The sequence below is a fragment of the Aotus nancymaae genome, unplaced genomic scaffold, assembly GCF_030222135.1.
Source record: "Aotus nancymaae isolate 86718 unplaced genomic scaffold, 86718_ANA_hifiasm-v0.15.2.pri h1tg000010l, whole genome shotgun sequence".
Lineage (NCBI taxonomy): Eukaryota > Metazoa > Chordata > Mammalia > Primates > Aotidae > Aotus > Aotus nancymaae.
Genome location: NW_026988421.1, coordinates 6,537,069 through 6,564,932, shown reverse-complemented (window position 1 = coordinate 6,564,932; position 27,864 = coordinate 6,537,069). Strand labels below are relative to the sequence as shown.

General features: G+C 49.3%; 1 protein-coding gene across 1 annotated transcript in view; it reads left to right on the top strand.

Annotated features, from left to right (window-relative positions):
* LHPP (phospholysine phosphohistidine inorganic pyrophosphate phosphatase) overlaps positions 1-27,864 on the top strand; it is a 151,777-nt gene that overhangs the window by 23,492 nt on the left and 100,421 nt on the right. The window contains exons 3-5 of the mRNA XM_012453399.2: positions 2,112-2,265; positions 11,727-11,790; positions 12,703-12,795. Coding sequence (XP_012308822.2) covers positions 2,112-2,265; positions 11,727-11,790; positions 12,703-12,795 — 311 coding nt within the window. The remainder of the gene's footprint in view (positions 1-2,111; positions 2,266-11,726; positions 11,791-12,702; positions 12,796-27,864) is intronic.

The following is a 27,864-nucleotide window of genomic DNA, read 5'->3' as shown; positions in this document are numbered from 1 at the left end:
CCACTGTTTTGATTTTTTTCCATTATAAATAAGTTCTCCTATTCTAGAATCTTATGTAAATAGAATCATACAGTATAGAATTGTGTTGGGGCCTCCAGTGCCACCCCCAGGCTGAATGATTCATTAGAAGGACTCACAGAACCCAGAAAAGCTATTACACTCACAGTTAGATGTATTACCATGAAAGAATAAAGATTAAATTCAGCAAAGAGAGGAGGCACGTGGGCCAGAGCCTAGGAGAAGCCAGGCGTGAGCTTCCAGTTGTCCCTTCAATGTGGAATCCTACTGGGGCACGCTTGATTCTCCCGGCAATGATGTGTGACAATCTGGGAAGTCTTGGCCACTGGGAACGCTCACAGGGGCCTCAGTGTCCAGGGTTTTCGTGTAGGCATTAGCACCTGAGTGACTGACCTTAGTGACTCAGTCTCCAGCCCTCCAGAGTCCAAACTGGTACAGCTTGGCCAGGGCCTCAGGCATACAGAAACAGGCATTCACTGCAAGCCAAGCTGTTAGCATGAACAATCTGGTCAGACCAAGAGAGCAGGGCCCAATGCCTTGGGCATACGAAACACTTTTTACCAGGTCGGACATTGTGAGGGCTCAGGGGTTATCTCCTGGGAGCCAGTCCTGAAGACAACCTGTTTCGGAATGTGTAGTGTTTGAGCAACCTAGTCCTGGTGAGTTAAGCCTTTTCTTCACAGTAGTCTTTTGTGTAAGGGTTCTTTTACCCAACATCATGTTTTTGAGACTCATCCATATCGTTGCATGTATCAGCAGTGTTGTTCATTTTTATTGCAGAGTAGTATTCCATTGAGTGAAGAGACCGCAGTTTATCCGTTCACATGTTGTTGACCTGGATTGTTACCAGTTTTAGTCTATGACGAACAGATCTGCTATGAACATTCTTACACAATTCTTTTGGGCAAATACCTAGCAGCGAAATTACTGGGTCATAGGGTACATGTATGTTCATCTTTTTAAAATACTGCCAGACCTTTTTCCAGGGGGGTTCTACTATTTTACACTTTCTCCATCCATTGCAGCTGTTCAGTATCCTCACCAGCCCTTGGTGTTATCAGTCTTTTTAATTCTCACCATTCTGGTGGGTATGAAATGGTATTTCATTGTGTATTTCAGTTTCTTTTTTTTTTTTTTTCGAGACAGAGTCTCACTCTGTTGCCCAGGCTGGAGTGCAGTGGCGCAATCTCAGCCCACTGCAACTTCCGCCTCCCGGGTTAAGTGATTCTCCTGCCTCAGCCTACTGAGTAGCTGGGATAACAGGTGCTTGCCACCACACCTGGCTAGTTTTTGTATTTTTAGTAGAGATGGGGTTTCACCCTGTTGGCCAGGCTGGTCTTGAACTCCTGACCCTCGGGTGGATCTGCTCTCCTCAGCCTCCCAAAGTTCTGGGATTACAGGCGTGAGCCACCTCACCTGGCCTCAGTTTCTTTTTAATTTAGAAAGGTCAACATCTAATCCTAAGAGAGATGACAGCATGTTTCTTCTAGGACCTGAAGACACAAAGCCAGTGATTTGATCTATCCTTGCAAATTTTCCTATTTTAATTAAAAATGGGGAGGACAAAGGAGAAGGAGGAAGAGTTTTCTAAGGGAGTTGGTGAACAAGGCCTGTGAGGATGGAATCCCGCTCCTTTTCTTCAGGACATATGTGTGGGGTTGCCTGAAATGTGTCAACGGTTCTTCCAGTTTGGGACCAGTAGTGCCAGCCCTCCAAGGCTTGCAAGCAACCCCGTTTTCTGCTGCTGCAGGTCTCAGTGTCTTCTGAGATTTCCCTTCTTAGTTGCAAAGCTGTGGGTTTCCTGCCTGTGGTAGTGAACTCAGGAGGCTCCTGGGCTGATTTGTTGGGATGGAGGGTCCTGGGGGTGGGTCCACCTTTCTCCTTATATGCTCTCGGTGAGGAGCCGAAGTCCATCCTCTGTGAAGTGGGAATAACACCCTCCTGTGTCCACCTCCCATGGTAGCTGTGAGGATCAGACAGAAATGCATCTGAGGAAGGGGAGGACATGTGAAAGGTGTTCCTAGTAGGAGATGGGGAGGTAGGCCACGTTCTCCCAAGGCTGAGTCACAGTCACACTCTCTTTCTCTTTCCAGGAGTCCGCTCAGAATTTGATCAGATCGACACATCCAACCCAAACTGTGTGGTAATTGCAGACGCGGGAGAAAGCTTTTCTTATCAAAACATGAATAGCGCCTTCCAGGTGCTCATGGAGCTGGAGAATCCTGTGCTCATATCACTGGGAAAAGGGTAAGTCGGCTCTAGGGAGAGTCACTTCTCATTGCTTTGCCCGTGCCGGTCTCTGGCTTGTGGAATCAGGCAGAGAAGGGGGCAGAAGGGGGTGTGGGGGGAGCACCGGTGACCTTCGTTGCCCTCCCTCCCTTTTTCATGCTTTCTCTCTTCATTTCTTTATTCCTCTCCTTTAATCATTTCTTTAGGGAATAGGAACACTCGGTCTTCAGGAGCTGGTTGATCAAGCTTCCATATGCAGTCTAGACTAGGAGGGGCATCATTGCAGGTGGAGACCCCTGGAGACCTCAGAGGCCAAGTGTTGATTGTCCCAAGTTTAGAGCAAAGAAGGAGAAGATACGTTTGCATTGGATGTAGATATTGTAGGAGGATGCTCTCAGGTGTTGCCTAATTAGCGAAAAGTAGGCTTACGGCCCCGTCGGCTCCAGTCTGGGCAGCCACAGTCAGTGTCTGGCCACAGATCCCTGTCTTTGTAAAGTTGTGATTTTGTGATCGGCGTTTTGTCTGGGCCTCTAGCACGTGCCCTGCCATCTCTTAAACTAAACAGTGTTGGTTATTTTTAACGTTTTTCTTATACTGAGATAGCACATGTTCATTGAAGAAAAATTAGACAATACAGACGAGCAGAAGAAACCAGAAAGTATTTTTAGTCCCGCCGCACGAGGAGAACACCTGTCACTATTCTGGTGTATGTCCCTGCAAGTGGTTTCCTGTGCGAATACTCCATTAGGGATGGGGGTGTTCACAGCATTGGTGTCACACTTGACCTTGTTTTGTCACCTGTTTTTTTTATTGTTCACCAAACAATATTTGTGAATGACTTAGCATGCAGAAAATGAGTGTGTCTTGGGGCATGGTTATCTATTGTGTGGCTATCTTGTCATTTTTATTTATTTATTTATTTATTTATTTATTTAGAGATGGTGTCTCGCTCTGTCACCCGAGCTGGAGTGCAGTGGTGCGATCTTGGCTTGCTGCAACCTCCGCCTCCCGGGTTCAAGTGATTCTCCTGTCTCAGCCTCCTGAGTAGCTGGGACTACAGGTGTGCACCACCACACCAGGCTAATTTTTGTATTTTTAGTAGACACGGGATTTCACCATGTTGGCCAGGATGGTCTTGATCTCCTGACCTCGTGATCTACCCGCCTCAACCTCCCAAACTGCTGGGATTTCAGGTGTGAGCCACCACACCCAGCCTCTTATAATTTTTTTTCTTTAAGTTTATTCAATGCAAAATAGCCCTCTCCAATTGTACTGAGGTGGCTGACCACATCCACGACCAAATACACCTCTAAACTGGAATTCAGTTGCTGACCCAGCCCCAGCCCCAGTTTTCTCATCAGTGCCGGGAGACACAGCCCTCCATCTGTGAGTGTCTCTCCCCATCTGTGGGTGTCTCCATCTGTCTCTGGGTGTCTCTCCTCATCTGTGGGTATCTCCGTCTATCTGTGGGTGTCTCTGTCTGTCTGTGGCTATCTCTGTCTGTGGCTATCTCTCTCTGTGGGTGTCTCTCCCCATCTGTGGGTGTCTCCGTCTGTCTGTGGGACTCTCTCCCCATCTGTGGGTGTCTCTCCTTGTCTGTGGGTATCTCCGTCTATCTGTGGGTGTCTCTGTCTGTGGCTATCTCTCTGTGGGTGTCTCTCCCCATCTGTGGGTGTCTCCATCTGTCTGTGGGTGTCTTTCCCCATCTTTGGGTATCTCTGTCCGTGGGTGTTTCTGTCTGTCCGTGGTTGTCTCTCTCTGTGGGTGTCTCTGTCTGTGGGTATCTTCTTCTGTTTGTGAGTGTCTCCATCTTTCTGTGGCTGTCTCTGTCTGTGACTGTCTCTCTCTCTCTCTGTGGGTATCTGGGTATCTCCATCTGTCTGTGGGTATCTCTCTTTAGGTGTCTCTCTCTGTGGGTGTCTCCCTCTGTGGGTGTCTCCGTCTGTCTGTGGACATCTCTGTCTGTGGGTGTCTCTCTCTCTGTGGTATCTTTCCCCATCTGTGGGCCTCTCTCCTTGTCTGTGGGTGTCTCTCCCCGTCTGTGGGTGTCTCTCTGTGGGTGTCTCTCCCCATCTGTGGGTGTCTCTCCCCGTCTGTGGGTGTCTCTCCCCGTCTGTGGGTGTCCCTCCCCGTCTGTGGGTTTCCCTCCCCGTCTGTGGGTGTCTCTCTGTGGGTGTCCCTCCCCGTCTGTGGGTGTCCCTCACCGTCTGTGGGTGTCTCTCCCCGTCTGTGGGTGTCCCTCCCCGTCTGTGGGTGTCCCTCCCCGTCTGTGGGTGTCTCTCCCCGTCTGTGGGTATCTCTCCCCGTCTGTGGGTGTCTCTCCCCGTCTGTGGGTATCTCTCTGTCTGTGGGTGTCTCTCCCCATCTGTGGGTATCTCTCTGTCTGTGGGTGTCTCTCCCCGTCTGTGGGTGTCTCTCTGTCTGTGGGTGTCTCTCCCCGTCTGTGGGTATCTCTCCCCGTCTGTGGGTGTCTCTCCCCGTCTGTGGGTGTCTCTCTGTCTGTGGGTGTCTCTCCCCATCTGTGGGTGTCTCTCTGTCTGTGGGTGTCTCTCCCCGTCTGTGGGTGTCTCTCTGTCTGTGGGTGTCTCTCCCCGTCTGTGGGTATCTCTCCCTGTCTGTGGGTGTCTCTCCCTGTCTATGGGTGGCTCTCTGTCTGCGGGTGTCTCTCCCCATCTGTGGGTGTCTCTCCCCGTCTGTGGGTATCTCTCCCCATATGTGGATGTTTCTCCCCGTCTGTGGGTGTCTCTCCCCGTCTGTGGGTATCTCTCCCTGTCTGTGGGTGTCTCTCCCTGTCTATGGGTGGCTCTCTGTCTGCGGGTGTCTCTCCCCATCTGTGGGTGTCTCTCCCCGTCTGTGGGTATCTCTCCCCATATGTGGATGTTTCTCCCCGTCTGTGGGTGTCTCTCCCTGTCTGTGGGTGTCTCTCTGTCTGTGGGTGTCTTTGCCGGCTTCCCCTCTTGTGGGTCTTGCAGGTTGGTCATGCTCCAGACGTTTAGGCTGCAGCCTGCCAGTCTCCCGACAGCTGTGGCATGGGATGGCAGACACACTCCCCAGGGGCAGATAGAGGTAATCACAGAGATTCTGGATGCCGGTGTGGGCAAGGTGCCAGTGGCAGTGTCTCCAGGCAGTCTGTTTCCTGCACGCAGCCTCAGGACTTGAGAGACTGCATGGCCTTCATGACGTGAAAGTTGGGCACATTCTCATCCGCCAGCTCTGGGTCTTGGGCAGGGGGACGTTCTTGTTGGCCACCATGACTCCCTCCTTAAAGAGGAGTTCATAAGCCGGGTGCGGTGGCTCACACCTGTAATCCCAGCGCTTTGGGAGGCCAAGGCGGGCAGATCACCTGAGGTCAGGCGTTTGAGACCAACCTGGCCAACATGGTGAAACCTTGTCTCTACTAAAAGTATAAAAATTATCTGGGTGTGGTGGCAGGTGCCTATAATCCCAGCTACTCGGGAGACTGAGGCAGGAGAATTGCTTAAATCTGGGAGGCAGATGTTGCAGTGAGCCGAGATTGCACCACGGCACTCCAGCCTGGGTGACAAGAGAGGGATTGTGTCTCAGAAAAAAAAAAGGAGTTCATAAATGGCAATCTGGTTCTTCTTAGGCATGAACATCTCTGCAGCTGTAGGGGCGGGGCCAGGGCCGGGTCAGGAAAGCGCGATTTTTCTAACCGATCCCTGCTCACGGGCCTCTGGGCTCTCTCTGGATTTTCCCCGCAGTCGGGCTGTGATGAGCATCTCGCTGCATTTCGGATGATGTCTCTGGATACAGTTACAGAACACGTATTTTTGAGACGCATGAGGCATGCCGCCAAGTTGTTTCCAGAAAGCTACACAGATTGGTTCTGCACGCCTAGAATTCTAGAATCACAGACCCCTAAAGTTGCAAGGACACTTTGGAGTGTCTGCCTCAGCTTCTCACGAAGTGTGGGAATTGCGAGGCCACGGCGGAGGAAGTGTTTTCCAGCTTCGGTGGCTCTGGTGACAGCGCTCCCACCTCTGCTTGCCGCACAGGGCCAGCTGATGGAACGGACAGGGAGGGACTTTTTATCTGGCCACTGGCAATTGCCACGCACTTGTGCCCCATTTTGTGTAATTCTGACCACAACCCCGTGTGCTCTGGGCAGGTCAGTGGCGTTTTGCGGGTGGGGTGCTGAGGCCACAGAAGATAAGATAAGCTGCTGTCCCCCAGCTGCTGTCCCCCAGCTGCTGAGTGCTGATAGGACCAGGAATGCCACTTAGCATGGCCAACCCCAGACCCTGTGCTTGTCACCTCTAAGCTACATTCTAGAGCAGACTTTTCACCCAGATAAGCCTTAAATGTGAGCCGGGCGTGTAGCTCACGCCTGTAATCCCAGCACTTTGGGAGACCGAGGTAGGCAGATCACCTAAGTTTGAGACCAGCCTGGCCAACATGGTGAAACCCTGTCTCTACTAAAAATACAAAAATTAGCCAGGCATGGTGGTGCATGCCTGTAATACCAGCCACTCGGGAGGCTGAGACACGAGAATCACTCGAACCCAGGAGGCAGATGTTGCAGTGAGCCAAGATCGCACTATTGCCCTCCAGCCTGGGCAACAGAGCAAGACTCCATCTCGAAAAAAAACAAAAGACAAAACCTTAAATGTATTTTTGAGGCTGTGTTTAAAAATTGGGAGATTTTACACAAAATATCCAGATTTCTGGATTCTTCTGAAGCATCAGAAGATCTGACAGTACCGAGCCTCACATTCCTGCACGTGCTGCGACGTAGCTGGAGCCACAGACCCCACCCGCCCTGTTGTCCATCTCCAGATGGCAGAGTCAGCTCCCATTTATTGTGTTCCGTTCGTTGTTTTCATAGAGAAGTATTTCTTCATGCTGTATCTCTATCAAAAATGGGCAAGTGAAAGATGTTTCAAGAAATAAAAGAGGATTTTCTTGTTAGTGACTAAAAGTTTCTAGTCTGTTTATCATATAGATAAAATGTGTCCTGTGTGGGGTCAGGGTCCTTAGAGAAGCAGAAGCTATGGCATATAGATATGTAGAGAGATTGATTGTGAGGCCTGGTGAGTCTAAAGTCTGCAGGGTAGGGCTGGCAGGCTGGGACTCAGGAAGGAGCTGCGGCTGAGTCCTGAGGCCATCCGTCTGCTGGTGGAATTCTTGATCCCGGAGGGTCAGTCTTTGTTCTAGTAAAGCCTGCAACTAGTTGGATGCAGTTTAAATGTTAATCTCGTCCAAAAACCTCTTCACAGAAACATCCAGAATAATGTTTGATCACATATCTGGGCACCATGACCCAGCCAAGTTGGCATGTAAAATTAATCATTGCAGTCTCTTTTTAAGATAGAGTCTTGCTCTTGTCACCCAGGCTGGAGCAAAATGACACGATCTTGGCTCACTGCAACCTCTGCCTCTGGGGTTTAAGTGATTCTCTTGCCTCAGCCAACCAAGTGGCTGGGATTACAGGTGCACGCTACCACGCCGGGCTAACTTTTGTATTTTTAGTAGAGATGGGGTTTCACCATGTTGGCCAGGCTGGTCTTGAATTCCTGACCTCAGGTGATCCACCCACCTTGGCCTCCCAAAGTGCTGGGATTACAGGCATGAGCCACCATGCTTGGCAACACTTTTTTCTTTAAAGATGTTTCATGCTGAGCTTGGTGGCACTCGCCTACAACCCCAGCACTTTGGGAGGCTGAGATGGGAGATAGCTTGGGGCCAGGAGTTCGAGACCGGCTGGGCAACATAGTAAGATTCCATCTCTACAAAAAAGAAAAGCAAAAAAATAAAAATAAAGTAGTCTCGTAATTATTAAAAATCACTATTTTACATTATAGAGAATAATAGAATAGGTATAGTGTTGAAAAAACGGAAGCAGTCGCTTTTAGCTGTGTAATACTGCAGCAAATGTCATAGTAGACAGGCTTTGTTTACAATAGGAGATTAGTGGGGTCTCTGCTGACAGGGGGAACCAGTGGTTTTGGGGGCTAGGTCCCAGCTTCTCAGGACAGCCCGAGGACGCTGGAAGAGGTGCTGCCACCGTGCTGTCCTCGGCTGTGGGTCACCGCTGGTGAGGCTGTCCTGCACTGCAGGTCTCAGGGGTGCAGGCTGAGCGGTGCCCCCCAAGGAGGCAGGAGCAGCGGGTGGAGGCGCCGGGGCAGACTGTCCCCCTCCTGGAAACGGAGTGATTTACATTTGGCATCTGTTTGGACCCGAGAGTGGGAATTGGCTTTGTAATTTCTTCTGTCATGCCGCCCTCAGAAAATTAAGCTGTTTACGGGACAGACTATGGAAGGTTAATGGCTCTTCTGGGAAAGGTCAAGTGGTCATTTTCAGGGAGGCTGTGCTGAATAATCAAACCGGCAGAAGGATAAAGCATCAGATCACATGTGACTCCTCCTCCCGGCTTCCCCCTTTCTTTCCAGCGTCCACGGTTTCCTCATTGTGGCTAGAACCTTCGCTTCCTAAGTGGGGCTGCCTTGGCTGGGTTCCACCAGTAACAGGAGAAATACATTGCATCTCTAGTGTGTGGCGATTACCAGGTCCTTATATTAAAAAAAATTTTTTTAAGTGCCTTTATTTGCTGTATCTCTTAAAAAATGTTTCAACTAACAGTTGGCCTCAAGATGCCTTTTTGTTTTTCTGAATGAATAAAGAATATAGAAAAATTCAGGGCACTATAAAATCAAGCCCAGATTCAGTTTTTTAAAATAGAAGTATTAAAATTTCTAATTTTAATTTCTGGAAGTTAGTGTTCTCCTTGGACTCTGAAGGTTAGCATAGCAAAGACAAGGTGCTGATTGTGTATTTTAAGTTGCACGTTCAGTTTTTTAAAATCCCATCCAGGACTAAATTTAAACATAAGAAAATCCAAGTTTCTTTCGCTTTAGAAGACGCTGAGGGAACGTGAGTCCAGCAGAAGTGGCGCCACATGGGTCCCCTTGGGAGGTTTCTCCAGCTGATGGGAGGTGCTTGCAACCGTCCACCCAGCTGCACCTCCTCCAGCCAGCCCCAGGGCAGCTGAGGGACAAGGATCTGGGCCCACCCAGAATCCTCAGCTCCAAACAGAGCTGTCCCTGTCGCAGTGGGGTCATTTTGTTGATTTAAGGTTTTCTTTCGTTGCTGGGTAAGCATTAACCGTGTGGGGTATATTCTTTTCCTCCATCCTGGATTACTTCCACACGTCACTTCCTTAGGGAGGCCCTCCCTACCTACCTCGGTGCCCTCCTTCTCCTGGCACAGATGGGCAGGAGGGGACGAGGTTCGTGGCCTCCCAGGGCTGCAGAGGGCCTTGCCTGGGGTGACGTGGCCACCATGGTGCTCAGTAGAGTGCTCAGTGGATTCCAAGGTGCTCCCTGGACCGGGACCTCTCCTTCACTTCCTTTTAGCTTAGGTCTCAGCTTCCTGTGCCTCTCCTCCCTCCCTGTCCCCAGCCTGTCCCCGCCCTGTACAAGCAGACTGCCCATCACCTGGGTCCTGCCCTTTAAAGTTTGTCCGTGGGCTTCCTTGCTTCCCCACCGACTGTGAGTCCCTGGGAGCAGGCCTGGGGCTGGAAGTGTCCCCGAGTCCTGCAAAGGGCTGTGGAGCATCTGGGGTCGTTAATGCCGAGGGGACCAGGGTAACCTGGGCCAGTTGCAGCTCCAGCCAGTGCAGGCCCCAGGACCTGGTGTCCCCTCACCGTTTCCCGAGAACTCTGGAACCCCCTAAGGAAATCACTGTTGCAAAGTAGCTGATTGTCCAACTGGGAAAAAGGCAGTGCTTTTTTGAGGCCATATAAATGCAAAATATACATTTGAAGTCTACATTTAAGACAGGAACTTAGAGATTTCTAAGCCTGTTTTGGGGGTCACTCTCTGAAAGAGGGGGCATTTGCAGGCCCCCCTTTGTGAGCATGCACAGTGGCCCAGCCGGCACAGATCGCTGGGCTGTGGCCCCAAAGCAGAGCCTTGGCAGCTGTGGGACAGGCCTGGGGTTCACGTGGAGAGTCCCAAGCCCCGTCACGACAGGAGATGCCCACACTTTCAACAAACAGACTCCAAGCTCCAAAGCCGGCTAACGGGCATGGCACAGGACCAGCCCTGGCAGGGCCCAGGTTTGGCTGAAGCCCGTGCCTGCAGCCAGCTTGCATTTAGCCAGGAAGCATCTGAGCAGGCAGTGGAGAATGCACAGGGCGAGCGGTCATCCCACAGGAGTGGCTGGTGTGCCGCGCAGGCTCCTACAGCTTCAAGGCGTCAGGCGGGGCAGAAAGGGACAGGCAGGGTCCCCAGGCCCGGGGCAGCTCCGAGGAGCTCAGTTCTCACAGCCCAGGTGGGCACGGAACACATTTCAAGCCCCCGAATTGAACAGGGCTGTGTTCATGTTTCCCTTACCCCAGCTCATATGTCATTGCCTGAGACTCAAGCTGGGTGAACAGTTATTTATAGTCATGTTTGCTACCTCATCTGGGCAGTTTCTGCGTGCAAGGTACCCAGTTAATAAATTTGCATGCACTGTTTTGTTCAAGCTTCACAGCAATCCATGAGATAGGTATTGTTTATTGTTCATTTTGCCCATTTTACAGATGAGGAAACTGAGGCTCACAGGTATAAACCCAAAGTCACACCGTTAGAAGGTCTGAGCACTGAACTCCGTGTGTGCACTCTTGTCTCTCGCTGTCTGCGTACGTGCTTTCTCCACGCCTCCAAATCCAAAGGGCATGGCAGGAGGAGAGGGAAACGAATGTGATGGTGGAGGGCAACACCTTTTAGTGATTCCAAAATCAAGCCCTCTTGTGTATTCTTTGCGTCTTCAGAGCAGCGCAGGTTAAACCACTTCTCCCCTCGTGGTAGTCAATTGACTTTGTTCAGCCAGAGCTGGGTCTGGCCTACTGTGCGTCTGGATTGGAGGTGCCTTGAGGTTCAGTGTGATGCGATCGTGGGGTGGGCCAGGCTGGGCTGCAGCTGGCCACCAAGCCAGCACGGGGCTCAGCATTGCCGTTTGAGAAAGGAATGCTCCCTCGCTCAGAGCTTGTCTTGACCTCCATGAGACAGGAGAAGAAATAGTTGTCTTCTCATGAAAGCCTCTGGCGCCCGTGAAGCCTGGCACCTCGCTTGACCTCCGGCTAATAGGGGATGCTGCAGCAGAGTGCTGTGGAACTAATGGAGTTCTCTTCTGCAGCCAGCAATTAGGGGTTAATTATTAGCAATTAGGGGTTCACCACATGCTCTGTGGACCTGCTGTTCCTTCCCAGGACACAGGTTACTTATCTTTCTCTGTATTAGCAACTGGAACCATCTGCCCTTGGAGTCCCCTATTAATCATTGCAGCAGGGTCCCCACAAGGCTGACGGCAGGGGTGTGTTCTGTGTGACCTGTGGCGGTGTCCCTGGAGCTGCTGGCTGCTGTGCCGTCCCTGCCGTGTGGTGCTGGCCCCCTGCAGTCATTCTCAGTGTGGCACCTGGCCCGTTTGTTAGACCGCCGCACTCAGCTCCCCGCGCTCCCTCTGCTCTCTCCTAGGCGTTACTACAAGGAGACCTCTGGCCTGATGCTGGATGTTGGTCCCTACATGAAGGCGCTTGAGGTACCGGTCCTGGTTCTGTCCCAAGCTCTCTTCAGACCTCAGGGCACCTGGGACATGTGGGGGGTCTTTCTTGAGAAGAGGCTGTGCGTAATTAACCTACAAATGGCCTTTTGTGTTTCCACAAAGACCACCCTCCTGTGGGGGCACCCCTGGCCGGGTCCTCAGCTGTCCTCCTCCCTCCACCTCCTCCCCGTCCTCCAGTGGGCACAGCCCCCTGCCCACCGTGGGCCCTGCAGCTTTCCCAGCTGCTTTCTGCCACGCTCCTCCCGGGCTCGTGGCGCCTGTGTGGGTGCTGATCACCAGCCTCATTCCTAACCCTGGGCATCTGCAGCACCTCAGGCTTGACGGGTCTTCACTGGACTCCTTCCCGACTCCCCCTTCAGTTTCCAAGGCCATCTGTGGCCCGGCCTCCGGGTGGGGCTTCCCCGGGTCCACTCTGGCCCACGTCCCATCAGCTGCCCCGGGTCAGCCTCACATCCATCCCCTCGTCACAGCTGCAGCAGCTCCTCCTGCCTGCCTGCCGTCAGGTGGGAGGGAGAGGCCTGTGATGAGCTGGGAGTGGGCCGGGGACGAGACCGGGAGAAGGGGTGAGAGAACAGAATTGCAGCTGAGTGAGCAGAGCACTGCTCTCCTGGCCCTTGGGAGCCCTGCAGTTTTGCCAGCTCTTGGGTGCCTCCTGCTGTAGGTAGGCCTTTGAGCGCATGGCAGGGTGCCTGGTGCTAGGTGACCTAAGGGACCCAGGCAGCCTTTTAGGGGGTCATGACGCTCCTGCCTGTGAGATGTGTTCTCAGGCCCACAGCATTTTGCTTCTTCAAGGCCCTTGGGGGCACCTTTGGGACAGGGTTTCTGCACCTGGGCATACACCTGTTCCTTGATCCCCAACCCATGCCACGTCCCTCTCTCTTTTCCCAGTATGCCTGTGGCATCCAAGCTGAGGTTGTGGGGAAGCCTTCTCCTGAGTTTTTCAAGTCTGCCCTGCAAGCAATAGGTGTGGAAGCCCACCAGGTAAGTTGGCGCCGTGTGAAGTGGGTTGTGGGAGGCAGCCCCGTCAGGGGGGCCCTGGAGCTTGGAACAGATCACAGGACTCAGGCAGACTGCGGGGTTGGCGGGGCAGACTAGTGTGGGCTCCCTGTGAGAGCTGACCCGGCTGGGAAGGAGGGGAAAGAGAGCGAACGAAATCCACTAACTAGTTTCAACTGTGAAGTTACTTTCAATGTGAGAGCAAGAAGCAGAAATGCTGTGGCGTTTCCAGGGTGAGTCTTTGCTGCTTCTCTGGAAGGATAAGAATTGACAAGTCCTATCAGTGTATTAATATATTTCACTGGCAAGACAGTATAACGGCAAGATTACAACAATATGGCGGAAATAATAAAGTCACTCATTTTGCCACTGTTATATTTTGACTATTTGGGGATAGAGTGCCTTCCAAACTTCCAAATTTTAGAAAGGAAAAAGAATCGGTTATGATTTTATTGTCTGCGGCCACCCCACCCCCACCCTACGTGAGTGTGGCTTCATCGAGGCGGTGTCTCCCTCTGTCACCCCAGCTAGAGTGCAGTGGTGCAGTCATGCCTCACTGTAGCCTGGACCTCCCAGGCTCAAGCAATCCTGCCACCTCAGTGCCCCCTTATCCCCCAAGCCCCCAAGGAGTAGCTGAGACTACAGGTATATGCCACCACACCTGGCTAACTTGTGTATTTTTGTACAGATAGAGTTTTACCAGGTTGCCCAGGCTGGTCTTGAACTCCTAACTCAAGCCATCCTCCTGCCTCAGCCTCCCAAAATGCTGGGATTACAGGCATAAGCCACCACACACAAACCCCTCCAGCAGGTTTTCTGAAAGGTTATAAGAAACAGCAGATAGCCGGCATGGTGGCTCATGCCTGTAATCCCAGCACTTTGGGAGGCTGAGGAGGGTGGATCACTTGAGGTGATCACTCAGGAGTCTGAGACCAGCTTGGCCAACAGGATGAAATCCATCTCTACTAAAAATACAGCAAAGCCAAAAAAAATTAGCTGGGTGAGGTGGCACATGCCTAGTAATCCCAGCTACTCAGGAAGCTGAGGCATGAGAATTGCTTGATCCTGGGAGGCAGAAGTTGCAGTGAGCCAAGATCGTACCACTGCACTCCAGCCTGGGTGATAAAGCGAGACTCCATCTCAAAAACAAAAAAAACAGGCAGAATCCACAGCTGCCCCAGGCTGTCCTGCTGCCTCCTGGGAAGTGGGCAGCAGAAGCGTGGGTGGGGGGTCCCCCAGGTGTCAAGCCTGGTGCATGTTTCCCCTGAGCGCATTTTGGTCCAGAACGCTGGTGCCTCATGGTGCTTTGAGAACGATGGCCCAAAGCTGCCAAAGTCTAGAGATATTGGAAGATGCAGGCTCTCTGGAGGCCCCAGAAAACACCTGGGAAACGTCACGTTAGTCTGTTAGAGAAGGAAAGGTTTGTGTTTTGAATGAATGAGAACTACAGCAATAAGTTACCTGGCTTTTACTACCTTGCTTCATAGGGCACATTTTCTCTTTTTTATTATGAGAAATTTCAAACATACAGAAAAGTAGAGAGGATGATGGAGTGACGTCTGCGACCACCGCCCCCCCACACCATTATCTCCATCACCCAGATTCAGTGGTTAAGACTTTGCAACATTCCTTTGTTCTATCCTCTTCTTTTTTTCCTCTTAAAAAATTTACTGGCTGGGCGTGGTGGTTCATACCTGTAATCCCAGCACTTTGGGAGGCTGAGGCAGGTGGATCACCTGAGGTCAGGAGTTCAAGACCAGTCTGGCAAACATGGTAAAACACCATCTCTACTAAAATACAAAACTTAGCTGGGCGTGGTGGCATGTGCCTGTAATCCCAGCTACTAAGGAGGCTGAGGCAGGAGAATTGCTTGAGCCCAGGAGGTGGAGGTTGCAGTGAGCCTAGATTGAGCTGCTGCACTCCAGCTTGAGTGACAGAGCCAGACTCTGTCTGAAAAAAAGGCCGGGTGCGGTGGCTCATGCCTGTAATCCTAGCACTTTGTGAGGCCGAGGTGGGCAGATCGTGAGGTCAGGAGATTGAGACCATTGAGACCACCTAGACCACCTGAACAACACGGTGAAAACGCATCTCTACTAAAAATACAAAAAATTAGCTGTGCGTGGTGGCAAGTGCCATAGTCCCAGCTAATCGGGAGGCTGAGGCAGGAGAATCACTTGAACCCGGGATGTGGAGGTTGCAGTGAGCTGAGATCATGCCACTGCACTTCAGCCTGGGTGCCAGAGTGGGACTCCTTCTCCAGAAAAAAGCAAAAAGAAAAATCTGGAGCTGGACAGTGGTGATGGTTGCACAGCATTGTAAATATGCTCAGTGCAGTGAGCTGATATTTTGGCCACTGTCCGAAATTTTATGTAACGTGTATTTTACCACAATAAAAATTTTAAAACTACATAAAAAAATTAACTGTTTATTTTTTTGAGTCGGAGTTCACGCTTGTTGCCCAGGCTAGAATGCAATGGTGTGATCTTGGCTCACTGCAACCTCCACCTCCCAGGTTCAAGTGATTCTCCTGCCTCAGCCTCCCAAGTACCTGGGATTACAGGCATACACTACTATGTCCAGCTAATTTTGTAGTTTTAGTAGAGACAGGGTTTCACCATGTTGGTCAGGCTGGTCTCAAACTCCTGACCTCAGGTGATCCACCCGCCTCGGCCTCCCAAAGTGGTAGGATTGCAGGCGTGAGCCACCGTGCCCAGCCAACAGTGATTTTTGTTAATATTATTTAATATCAACCCATACTTCAATGTCCTCGACTGTCTCAGAAATGCCCTTTTGCCGTTGATCTGTTGGAGTCCGGTCTGAAGAAGCTCCGTAACTTGCACGTGGTTTTTAGGTTTCCTAAACCTCTCTTTTTAATCTTCCATCATGGAACATTTCAAATATCTGTGTCAATAGAGAGGGCAGCCCAGGGAGCGCCTAGGTACCCATCACTGTGCTTTAATAATTATCACCTGGGCCGGGCGCAGTGGCTCATGCCTGTAATCCCAGCACTTTGGGAGGCCGAGGCAGGAAGATCACGAGGTCAAGAGATCGAGACCATCCTGGCCAACATGGTGAAACCCCATCTCTACTAAAAATACAAAAAAATTAGCCAGGCGTGGTGGCACACGCCTGTGGTCCCAGCTACTCGGGAGGCTGAGGCAGAAGAATCACTTGAACCCAGGCAGCAGAGGTTGCAGTGAGCTGAGATTGCACCACTGCACTCCAGCCTGGTGACAGAGCAAGACTCCGTCTCAAAAAATAAAAAATAAAAATAAATAAATAAATAAATAAATATCAATTAATAACCACTCAAAAATTGTTTTCAACTTTTCATTTTGAAGTAAAGCGACACTCACAAAAAGTTGCAAACATAGCATATAGCGTTCCCATGTGCCCTCACCAGCTTCCCCGTCATCATAGAATGATCAGAAAACCAGGCGGTTAGCTAACCGAGAGACCTCATTCAGACGCCATCAGTCAGCCCGCTCATGGCTTTCTGGGGGCACACTGCATGTAGCAGTCATGTCCCTAGTGTCCTTTATCTGTGAACTCTGATCACCGGTTGAGGAGGTGTCTTCCAGGGTTCTCCACTGTTGTTACTATTTGTCCCTCTTAATTAGTATCTCTTTTTTTTTTTTTAAGCAGGAGTTTTGCTCTTGTCACCCAGGCCGGAGTGCAGTGGCATGATCTCAGCTCACTGCACCTCCACCTCCCGGGTTCAAGTGATTCTCCTGCCTCAACCTCCTGAGTAGCTGGGATGATAGGTGCCCAGCACCATGCCCGGCTAATTTTTATATTTTTAGTAGAGACAGGGTTTTACCATGGTGGCCAGGATGGTCTTGAACTCCTGACCTCAGGTGATCTGCTGGCCTTGGCCTCCCAAAGTCCTGGGATTATAAGTGTGAGCCATCGCACCCAACCTTAATAAGTATCTTAGGGGAAAGTACTCTGATACTATGTAAATGTTCTCTGATTATTAGTTCTAATTTTGGCATCTTTTTTTTTTTTTTTTTTTTTTTTGAGATGGAGTCTCACTCTGTCGCCCAGTCTGGAGTGTAATGGCAATGGTGTGATCCCAGCTAACTGCAACCTCTGCCTCCTGGGTTCAAACGAATTTCCTGCCTCAGCCTCCGAAGTAGCTATGATTACAGGCACCTGCCACCATGCCTGGCTAATTCTTTTTGTGTTTTTATTAGAGACAGGTTTCACCATGTTGTCCAGTCTGGTCTTGAACTCCTGACTTGGTGACCCGCCTACCACGGCCTCCCAAAGTGCTAGGATTACAGGCGTGAGCCACCGCTCCCGGCTGATAATTCTTATCTGAAACAATTATTCAATTATTATTGTGGTGTTTGTGTTTGTCAAATGATGATTTGGTTTTCTTTTCTTTTTTTTTTTTTTGAGACAGAGTCTTGCTCTGTCACCCAGGTTGGAGTGCAGTGACACGATCATAGCTCACTGCAACCTCGAACTCCTGGGCTCAAGTGATCCTCACCTCAGCCTCCCAAGTAGCTGAGACTAAAAATATGGTGAACCCAGCTAATTTTCAATTTTTTGTAGAGATAGGGTCTCCTTATGTTGCCCAGGCTGGTCTCAAACTCCTAGGCTCAAAGGATGCTCTTGCCTCAGCCTCTCAGTGTTGGGATTACAGGCATGAGTCACCATGTCCAGCCAAATGGCTATTTTTCTCTTCCCATCATTTTTTCTATATTTATTACTCGGAATTTACGGAAGAGTTTCCTCTCTTCTCCCATTGATGTATGTTTCTATATATATGTGCATTAATATGTATGTATGTATGTATTTATACCAGCCTGGACTCAAGGATATTTGAGTTTTCCATGACGTGCCGTCCATTCCTATTATTTTGTTGTTCAGATTGTCTCACATTTGGCTATTGGGACCTCCTTCAATGTTTAACTTAGACCCCAACCCACTCCTCTCCCCTAGATTATTTTGAATCAAAATCCAGAAGTCGTATTTCTTTCTTTATTTTCTTTCTTTTTTTGAGATGGAGTTTTACTCTTGTTGCCCAGGCTGGCATGTAGTGATGCAGTCTTTGCTCACTGCAACCTCTGCCTCTGGGTTCAAGTGATTCTCCTGCCTCAGCCTCCCAAGTAGCTGGGATTACAGGCATGCACCACCATGCCCGGCTAATTTTGTATTTTTAGTAGAGATGGGGTTTCGCCATGTTGGTCAGGCTGGTTTCGAACTCCTGATCTCAGATATCTGCCTGCCTTGGCCCTCTAAAATGTTTGGATTACTGGCGTGAGCCACCGCGCCCAGCCTATATTTTTTCATCTTTAAATATTTCTTCATATGTCTAAAAGAGATTCTTTTTAAAGGCATAGATAATACCATTATTTAGTATTATTACTAAATAAAACAATAATTCCTCAATAGCATTAAATATTCAATCATCGTTCACATTTCCCTGCTTATCTTGTAAATGTTATATGCCGTTTACAATGTGTTTGAATTAGGATCCACGTGAATTCCTTCCATTGTGATCGGTCAGTGTGATTCTTAAGTGTCTTTTCATCTACTGATCCCCTGATCCTCTCACTTCCCCTCCGCCTTTTGTTTTTCTTGAAACTTTTGGAAGAAGGAAACTGGGTGGTTTGTCCTGTCAAGTTTCTCATGGTCTGGATTTTGTTGATTGCATCTCAGTGGTGGCTTCGGACATACTCCTCTGTTCTGTCTGTTTCTTGTTTTGGTGGTTAGATTTAGAAGCTTGATCAAAGACAGGTTGTTTCTTTTTCACCAGACTACTCGACAGGTGATGTCATTTTCCTCCACTAGAAGGTGCAGAATGTCCAGTTACCTCCTTTTGTGGGGTTAGCAGCTGTTAATGACATTAATTCACTCATGGTTGCGAAATGGTGACGTCTGGTTGCTGTCTTTCCTCCTTCCTTTATTCCCTGGGTTACTTCTACACGGGAAGGCTCTTCATCAACTCTTTGATACCCTGAGGTTCATATTGGAAATGCTAGACAAATTCTTGTTCCTTTCCCTTTATTTATTAGTTTTTAAAAATGAGTTGATTCTCCAGCATCCTCCCAAGGTGACAAATGAGATTTTAAAATACACCTATCATTCTACATCAGTAGATTTAAAAATGATTGATGTGTTAGCTCCAGTGCAAATATTGTGTTACTGATGTTCAAGTTATTTCATCTCTGACTAATGGGCGCTTCCTTGAGTTGGTGTTTGGATCCTTTTGACCTGATCCCAGTTGTCCAGTTCTTTACTCTCTGTTCTAACAGAATGTTCCAGACCTGTCTCATGCATTTCCTGCCCTAGGCCTGGAATTCACCATCCTAATAAGGAGCCATGCTTAACTTTTAGTAGAAAATACTCTTTAGAAGCCATCATTGAGATAGTGATGATTCTCATTGCTACTAGTTCAGTCATCATTAAGCCCTTTCAGTTGATAAGACTTGGAGAAAAATGTGTTTAAACATGAAGCACATCTTGAGTTCATACTGAAATTTCTGATTGAGATTCAGGCCTTGGGTTTTTATTTCATTTTACCAATCTTGTATTTTCATTTAACATGTCAAAAATCCTGATTCTCAAGAAGACCAACATCATCAGCCATTTGCTTTAGTCTCTAGTACCCACACAAGTCACGAATGTCCAAAATGTTATGCTGTGTGGAAGAAGCTTGACACCGCCAGCCCGTCCCCACCCAGTACAGCACAGCACTGTGGTCATTCCATGAGGGTCCTGTGCCGTGATACTCAGTAATGTGATGACTAAATACTGAACATAGTAAAACTGATTGCTGGGCTGTGCCTGGTGGCTCATGCCTGTAATCCCAGCACTTTGGGAGGTCAAGGCAGGCGGATCACCTGAGGCCAGCAGTTCGAGACCAGCCTGGCCAACATAGCAAAACCCCATCTCTACTGAAAATATTAAAAAAATTAGCTGGGTTTGATAGCGCATGCCTGTAATCCCAGCTACTCTGGAGGCTGAGGCAGGAGATTCACTGGAACCTGGGAGGTGGAGGTTGCAGTGAGCTGCGATTGCACCACTTCACTCCAGCATGGGCAACAGAGTGAAACTCTGTCTCAAAAAATAATAATAATAAATAAAACTGATGGCTGGTACTGGTTAAGATTTCTTTTTTTGACAGTTCTTTTCTTCCTGTAATTTACAGCATATTCTTCCAGAACAAGCTTGTCCAACCTGTGGCCAACCTCTGGTCCAAAGCAGCCCAGGATGGCTTTGAATGCAGCCCACCACAAATTCACAAACTTTCTGAAATTTCGAGATTTTTTGGCGATTTTTTTTTTAAGCTCATCAGCTATCATTAGCATATTTTATGTGTGGCCCAAGACATTTCGTCTTCTAATGTGGCCCAGGGAAGCCAAAAGATTGGACATCCTGCTCTAGAGGTTTGTTACCAAAATACTATATTTAAAGCTGCTAGGAATCATTCTTTTTTGTGGGTGGTATTTCCCCAAGTGGACACTCTTTGAATTCATTTTCATTTTAATGTTTAGGGAATTGGTTTAACATTTACATTTGTTTTGTAGTTACATAAAATATATGATTCTGAAATCAAAACCACAAAGCAAGGCATATTCAAGAAAGTCTACCTTCTGGCCAGGCATGTTGGCTCATGCCTGTAATCCCAGCACTTTGGGAGGCTCAGGCGGGCAGATCACGAGGTCAGGAGATCGAGACCATCCTGGCTAACACGGTGAAACCCTGTCTCTACTAAAAATACAAAAAAAAAATGATTCGGGTGTGGTGGCAGTTGCCTGTAGTCCCAGCTACTCGGGGGGCTGAGGCAGGAGGCTTGAACCTGGGAGGCAGAGGTTGTCATGAGTCAAGATCATGCCACTGTACTCCAGCCTGGCAACAGAGCAAGACTCTGTCTCAAGAAAAAAAAAAAAAAGAAAGTCTAACTTCTGTTCTTTTCCTTCTATTTTGTTTTTACCTGTCTCGTAGGTAGCCATTTTTATAAATATTATAGCTTATCTTTCCATTTAAAAAATAAGCAACTATGTATATATTTGTATTCCATTCATAGGATGAATTTAAGAGACAATACATTCTCAAAAATAATTTATATATAGAGAGAAAGGCTAATGCTGTAATCTGAGTTTAAAAATCAGTATTTAAAATTATATAACTAGGCCAGGTGTGGTGGCTCACACCTGTAATCCCAGCAGTTTGGGAGGCCAAGGAGGGCAGATCACCTGAGGTCAGGCGTTTGAGACCAGCCTAGCCAACATGGCAAAACCCCATCTCTACTGAAAATACAAAAATTAGCTGGGTGTGGTGGCAGGCGCCTGTAATCCCAGCTACTTAGGAGGCTGAGACAGGAGAATCACTTGAAACCGGGAGGCAGAGGTTACAGTGAGCTGAGATCACGCCGCTTTACTCCAGCCTGGGTGACAGAGTGAGACTCCATCTCAAAAAATAATATAAGTGGTATGATCACAACCATCTCAAACAGCACCCTTCCCCCAACCCAAAACTGAAACAAAAACAAAACCCTGCCACTGCCTGGAAAATAAGACCTGGCTGGGTGCAGTGACTCATGCTGTATGTAATCCCAGTCTTAGGGAGGTCGAGGTGGGCAGATCACTTGAGCCCGGAAGTTTGAGACCAGCCTGGGCAACACGACAAAACCCCATCTCTACAAAAAATGCAAAATAGCTGGATGTGGTGGCATTTGTCTGTGGTCCCAGCTACTTGGGGGTGCTAAGGTGGGCAGATCGCTTTAGCCCAGGAGGTTGAGGTTGCAGTGAGCTGAGATTGCACCACTGCTCTTCAACCTGGGCAACAGAGCAAGACCCTGTATCAAAAAAAAAAAAAGAACAAAAGAAGAGCGGAAGGAACTGGCTATCCAGATGCTTCGTTGGTGATATGCAGGTGGTCTGACCTTGGGTGATCTCCCTGCCTTTTCCTTCTTGGCATTTTCAGTTTCACAGTCAGCATCCTTCACGTTTTGAATGAGATTCAGCTCACCCCACCCCACAAAGTGGAGCCCTCATGGGGGTCTGGTGAATCTGGGTTTGTCGTTTTCGGATGCTGGGACAGTGCATCCGGAAGGGAGGGGCGCTGTGGATTCCTGATGGGTCACCGTGGCTGCTAAGATAAGGCCATTTCAAATGAACTGTGTCTGATGCGCAGGGTAATAATTCTCTGTTCCTGGCTTTTTTGTTTTTAATGAAAAATGCCTGCGAGGAGCTCTCTTGCTGCTGAATTGCCAGGCTGTGGCAAACCTTAAATTTTTCAAGCTGCTTTAATCAATTAAGTTATCACCAGTCATTTCCCTTGATCACTGCTGCTTCCCAACACCCTGACCTGCTTCTTGCTGCTGAGTTTTCAGTCTGCACGTGGAATAGATAGAACTCCCCAAATCCAATTTTCATTTTAACCTTTCCTCAGTAGCCTAGAAATCACAGATTGCTGGTATTACGCTATTCAACCCTCTTAGAGGCAACCTGGCCCTTTCTAGGATTCGGTAATAAAGCAAAGAATAACATACCTTAAAGGTTACTTTTAGAAATATCTAATTCTCACCGTTTAAGCTTCTGGATCAGTGGATGGTTTTATAGCTTCATACGAACGCCCAAGTGATGTGAAGGTTTTGGCAGTTTCCATCATCATAAGAAGTTCCGTGGGTTGCACACTGCGCAGGTTTAATGGAGATTGAGACTGTTCAAACCAGAGCGCTTACTTATATGTGGCAGCCAAGGAGCCTGGTCTGGAGGGGTTCATTTCACAGGTGAGGAGCCTGAGGCTTAGAGATTGGAGGACCTCAAATACCAGGTCATAGCTGCTTGCATTCCCACCATGAGGTTAAGACAGAATTTCTCAGGCTGGGCGCGGTCGCTCGTACCTGTAATCCCAACACTTTGGGAGGCTGAGGCAGGTGGATCACTTGAGCCCAGGAGTTAGAGACCAGCCTGGGTAACATGGTGAAACCCTGTCTCTACAAAAAATACAAAATTAGCCGGGCGTGGTGGCTGGCACCCGCTGTGGTCCCAGCTGCTGGGGAAGCTAAGGCATAAGAATCGATGGCAGGTGGGGGTTGCAGTGAGCTGAGATGGCACCCCTGTACTCCAGCCTGGACAAAAGAGTAAGACCCTGTCTCAAAAAAACGACCGAAAAAACCCCAGGATTTCTCAACCTCGACACTTGACGTTTTTGGGCTGGGTGATTCTGTGAGGGGACGTCCTGTACGTTGTAGGGTGCCAAGCAGCATCCCAGCATCCACCCACTGCATGGGACCACTCCCTTCCCAAGCTGTGAAACCAAAATTGTCTCTAGACATTGCCGGACGTGCCCTGGGGAGAGCCGCAGCATTGCGAATGGTCGTGTGAAGTCCAGGTCTGAACCAAGGTTATCTTGCCAATGAGGAGTGAGGCCGGGCTGCAAACCTTCGTCTTCCAGTCCCACCCAGGGCTCTTTGTCATAGCGCAGCTCTCAGGGAGGGCCAGCGTTGCAGCAGAACGTCTGAGGTTCTGTGAATGAAGTTTGAAAGACGTATTTAGGAATGTGGTATCATTTTCTATTTTGAAAAATATCGCAATACATATTGTTGGCAGAATACAAACTGGAGAAAATCAAGTGAGGCAGGATTTCAGGTGAGGAGGGTAGGCAGAGGCTGCCATGATCCTCATGGCTCGCACCCTCAGGACCTCCTGTGAAAAATGGGGGTGAGGTTTGCAGGCTTATCCAGAAGCCTGGCCATCAAAGCTGGATGTTGCCCTACCGTTTTGTTCCCTGGTTCTCAGGGCATCAGTCCTAACTATAGGGTCTGGGGACAGTCTGTACCCCTGGCTGGGAGGTTGGTGGGTGGGGAGTGCATGTCCATCCACATGGGGGCCACTCTGGGCCAGTTCTTTCTGCCGCAGCCTCCCTCCCCCATTGAGGCCTCCCCGGGGAACTGTGTTGGCTGAACCCTGTCTCCTGGCCGTGGGCATTTTCTTTGGATGTCAGTGTGGGGATGACCCTGCTTAGCCCTGGCCTGCTGGGCAGTGCCCACTTCAGCCCTGAAAGAGTGGGCCTGGGAGGGGGTCAGCCCTCCTGCAGCCCTGGTTTGAATTGGAAACTCTGTCCACCCACTGATGCCTGGCACCTGGCACCTAGCCCTGCAGCTCTGTGTCTGAAACTGATGGGAGTTGCCGGAACTTCCGGCCCTGGCATCATCCTTGTGATGTGTCCCAGTCATAAGGTGCTGTGAGATCTCATGGATTAGTTTTCCTTCAGGCTTTTCCTTTCCTGGAGCCTTTTTTTTTTAGATTTTATTTTCTTCTCAAAACACAAGTATTTTAAAAATCTGATTATGAAGCAACTCATGCTCATTAAAGGAGCTAGGAAAAATTCAGAAAAGGGCAAGAAAAAAAGAAACCACTCCTCATTCCACCAGCCTAGAATAACACAAATCATGCTTGATCTTGCCAATTTTTCATGTCTATATATACATTTTAAACACAAAATCGGGATAATCTTGTATCTGCTATTTGAAATCTGAGTTTTCCCCTTAATATCCTATGGGGAACAATTGTTTTAACTTATGTTTTAGGTTCAGGGCTACGTGAGCAGGTTTGTGATATTGGTACATTGTGTGTCTTGGGGGATTAGGGTGTGGATTATTTCATCACCCAGGTAATAAGCATAGTACCTGATAGGGCAGTTTATCAATCTGCTCCCTCCTCCCACCCTCCACCCTCAAGTAGGCCCTGGTGTCGGTTGCTGCCCTCTTTGTGTCCATGTATATTCAGTGTTTAGCTCCCACTTATAAATGAGAACACGTGGTCTTTGGTTTCCTGTTCCTGCATTAGTTTGTTTAGGATAATGGCCTCCAGCTCCATCCCTGTTGCTGCAAATGACATGATCTTATTCTTTTTAGGGGACAGCTTTCTTTGTGCTTATTAAAGCACTTTAACAAAGCAGTTTTCACGGCTGCATAGTATTCCACTCTTCACACTCCCGTAACGTTCTTGACCATTCCCTGTTGATGGAGATGAGGCTGCTTCCAGTTCTGCTCTTGTGCATGACCCTGATGAACACATCTTGTGTGTACATCCTCTAATTCTTTGCTGCAAATCCTGGTGATGTGGTCGGGTTGCTGTGATGCATGTTGCTTATTTCTGTTTCAGAAAGGTGTGTCCGTTCACCTTCCTCACCTGCTGCGTACAGGGATGCTTGTTTGCCCATGTCCTACTTACCAACACCATGATTTCTGGCTTTTTTAAAAAGTGGTCTTTGAGTTTTGCTGTTAGTTTTGTTCCTTATGAAGGTGTCAGGCCACAGTGGAAATCACTCAGCGTCGCACTGTCTCCAGGTCTCTGGGAGCCTGGGTTCCTTTGGGGCCTGGGTCCAGGGCTTGTCCTAGAGTGAGCTATCATCTCAAGGCGTCTTCTGGGGGGATATGTGCTCTCTGAGGCTACAGATAGAGACACTGAACTCGCTCCACCTTCACCACCCAGCCCTGCTCTTCCCACCCTAATCCTGGCGGAGCCCCAGGATAGGAAAGTATTTGTGAACTGTGGAAGCTCGTCGGCACTGGAAGTTTGCAGTCCAAAGCATCGCTGCCTGTTAGACGAGGTTTCCCTTCAGCACCTAGGACATTGAAGAGGAGACCAGGGCACGCAGGCGAGGGAGGAATAACTGATGTGGAATCCAACCCGGGAAACCTGCCTCTGGGACTGTGGCGCCTCCCTCCGTGTCTCTGGAATCTGGGATCTGGGGGATCCGACCTTTCATTTTTTTCTCCATCTCCCCCCCACAACCATGTTGTGTCTGAAAGGAAGTGAAGCCAGGCCTGGCAGGTGGAGTATTTTTATTTCCCCCGACAGCGCACCTCCTGACCTCTATCTTCTTGCCAGTGATTTTTTAAATCCTAAATGATTTGGCAATAATTGCTCCTCCTTGCGTGATTATTGCCCTTCACCGGTAGTAAATCTGGGAATCCCCCGGGGTCTTGAGCACACTTTGCTATGCAGAGCCCACAAGCTGGCCTGGACAGGCATCGCTGCTCTGGGCAGCTGCGCACTCCACCGGCCCCGGCATCCTGGCCCCCAGCCTGCGCCTGGCTCCCCGACAACTTCCCGGAGCTCTGCCTGGATGCAGCCTCACATTAACCTGCAGAACCTCCACGCTGTTCCTGCATGAGAGCTCTTCCTCCGAGAGACCACATTCCTCCTGTCCCATCTCCGCGGGCCACATCCACAAATGTCCTGGCCCAGGAGGAACTGAGAGTCTCCATTCTGGGAGGGAAACATTTGTGCTGTCTGGTTGTATCTGGGGGAGGAGCATGCGCACAGTTTTCCCTAGAAGCATGGAGATGTAGGACGACATGTAATATTTGGAAAACCCGTTCCATTTCCAAGGAACCTTCTAGCAGGATGGCCCCGGAGCCTCTGGCCGCAGTGGACATGGCCCTGAGTTGGAGCGCTGTAAATGTTCACCAGTGACCTCACAGTTTCTTTTTTTTTTTCTTTGAGACAGAGTCTCGCTCTGTAACCCAGGCTGGAGTGCAATGGCGCGATCTTGGCTCACTGAAACCTCCGCCTCCCTGGTTCAAGCGATTATCCTGCCTCAGCCTCCTGAGTAGCCAGGATTATAGGCGTGTGCCACCAGGCCTGGCTAATTTTTTGTATCTTTAGTAGAGATGGGGTTTCACTATGTTGACCAGGCTGGTCTCGAACTCCTGACCTCGTGATCCACCTGCCTCGGCCTCCCAAAGTGCTGGGATTACAGGCACGAGCCACCACACCCGGCCTGACCTCACAGTTTCAAGACAATTCCTTGAGAAGGGCAGAGGAGACTTGAATACGGGGGCTATGGCCAGCCTTGCTGCCGGATGCCAGGAGCCATGGGGACTGCCTGGGCAGCCCTGGCTTTGCCTGGCCCTTAAAGCGCCCTGTATGCCTGCAATGTATGCTGGTGCTGGTCCCACTCCAGGGAGCACGTGGTACCACTGGCTGTTCTTCCCTGGCCAGGTGCTCGTTTGATTGACAGGAAAAAACCTCATTTGGATTTGGCAGCATTTCCCCAGCATCAGTCATTCTGGAAAAAACACTTGGGATTTTTACCATATCTGGGTATTTTTACCATATCTGGGTATTTTTACCGTATCTGGGTACTTGCCACTAGCTCTATTTACTTCACATTTCCTAAAATTGATTCATTTTATTACTTAAATAAATGTATTTTAAAAGGAACTTTTGATCACTCCTATAAATGGAAAACCAGAATCTCTCACTTACCATAATAGATTAATCTAAAAATAAAGACCACATGATGACATTAAAATGTATGTCCTTGCACTGCCTGGAGTCAAATAGTATGTCACCCGTGTGCACGACACACTCTGGGAGGCACAGGGGTAGGTGGAGGAAGGATCAGAGAAACTCCGTGAAGAGTAGGAAGCATAGAGCACCGCACTAGGAAGACGTGGCTTTATTTCAAGCACCTCATGTCTCGCAGTGGCTTGTGGCTACGAGTGATTGGCAGAATTCTCAGCATTGCGACCCTCGCCTCCAGTGCCACCATCCCCCGTGGCTTCTCTGAGGGAGGCCCCTCTGGCCTCTTCCTGACTATGATACATGACAAGTCCATCCTGAGTGGCAGAAAAGCTCTGTGTTCACCCGAAACTATCTCCCTGGCCTAGGGACCTCACCGGCTCTGTCTTCATCCTTTCTCACGGCTGCTGGTGGTTCTTTGGTTATCTGAAGGCCTGTTTGGGAGTCGGTTCCAAGGACAGTTGCTTCAGGCTTATTTGTGCTTTGTGGAACTCACAGCATGGCCTGCCCTGGTGACTGCTCCCCAGCAGATGGAGAGTAAGCACAGGTGTGGTCTTCCCTGCTGGGCGTGTCCCACCTCTCACCCACACCCTCCAGGCTGGTTGGTCCCTTTTGCCTATCAGATCAAAGCTCAAAACCTCACTTCCTCTGGGAAGCCTTTCCTGACCGCCCCAAGTCCAGTGGGGCATGAGGCTGGGCCTCACAGCCGCCTCTGCATTATCACAGGCCCTGATGATGAGACTGTGAAAATAGCTGGTTAACATCTGTCTTCAGTACT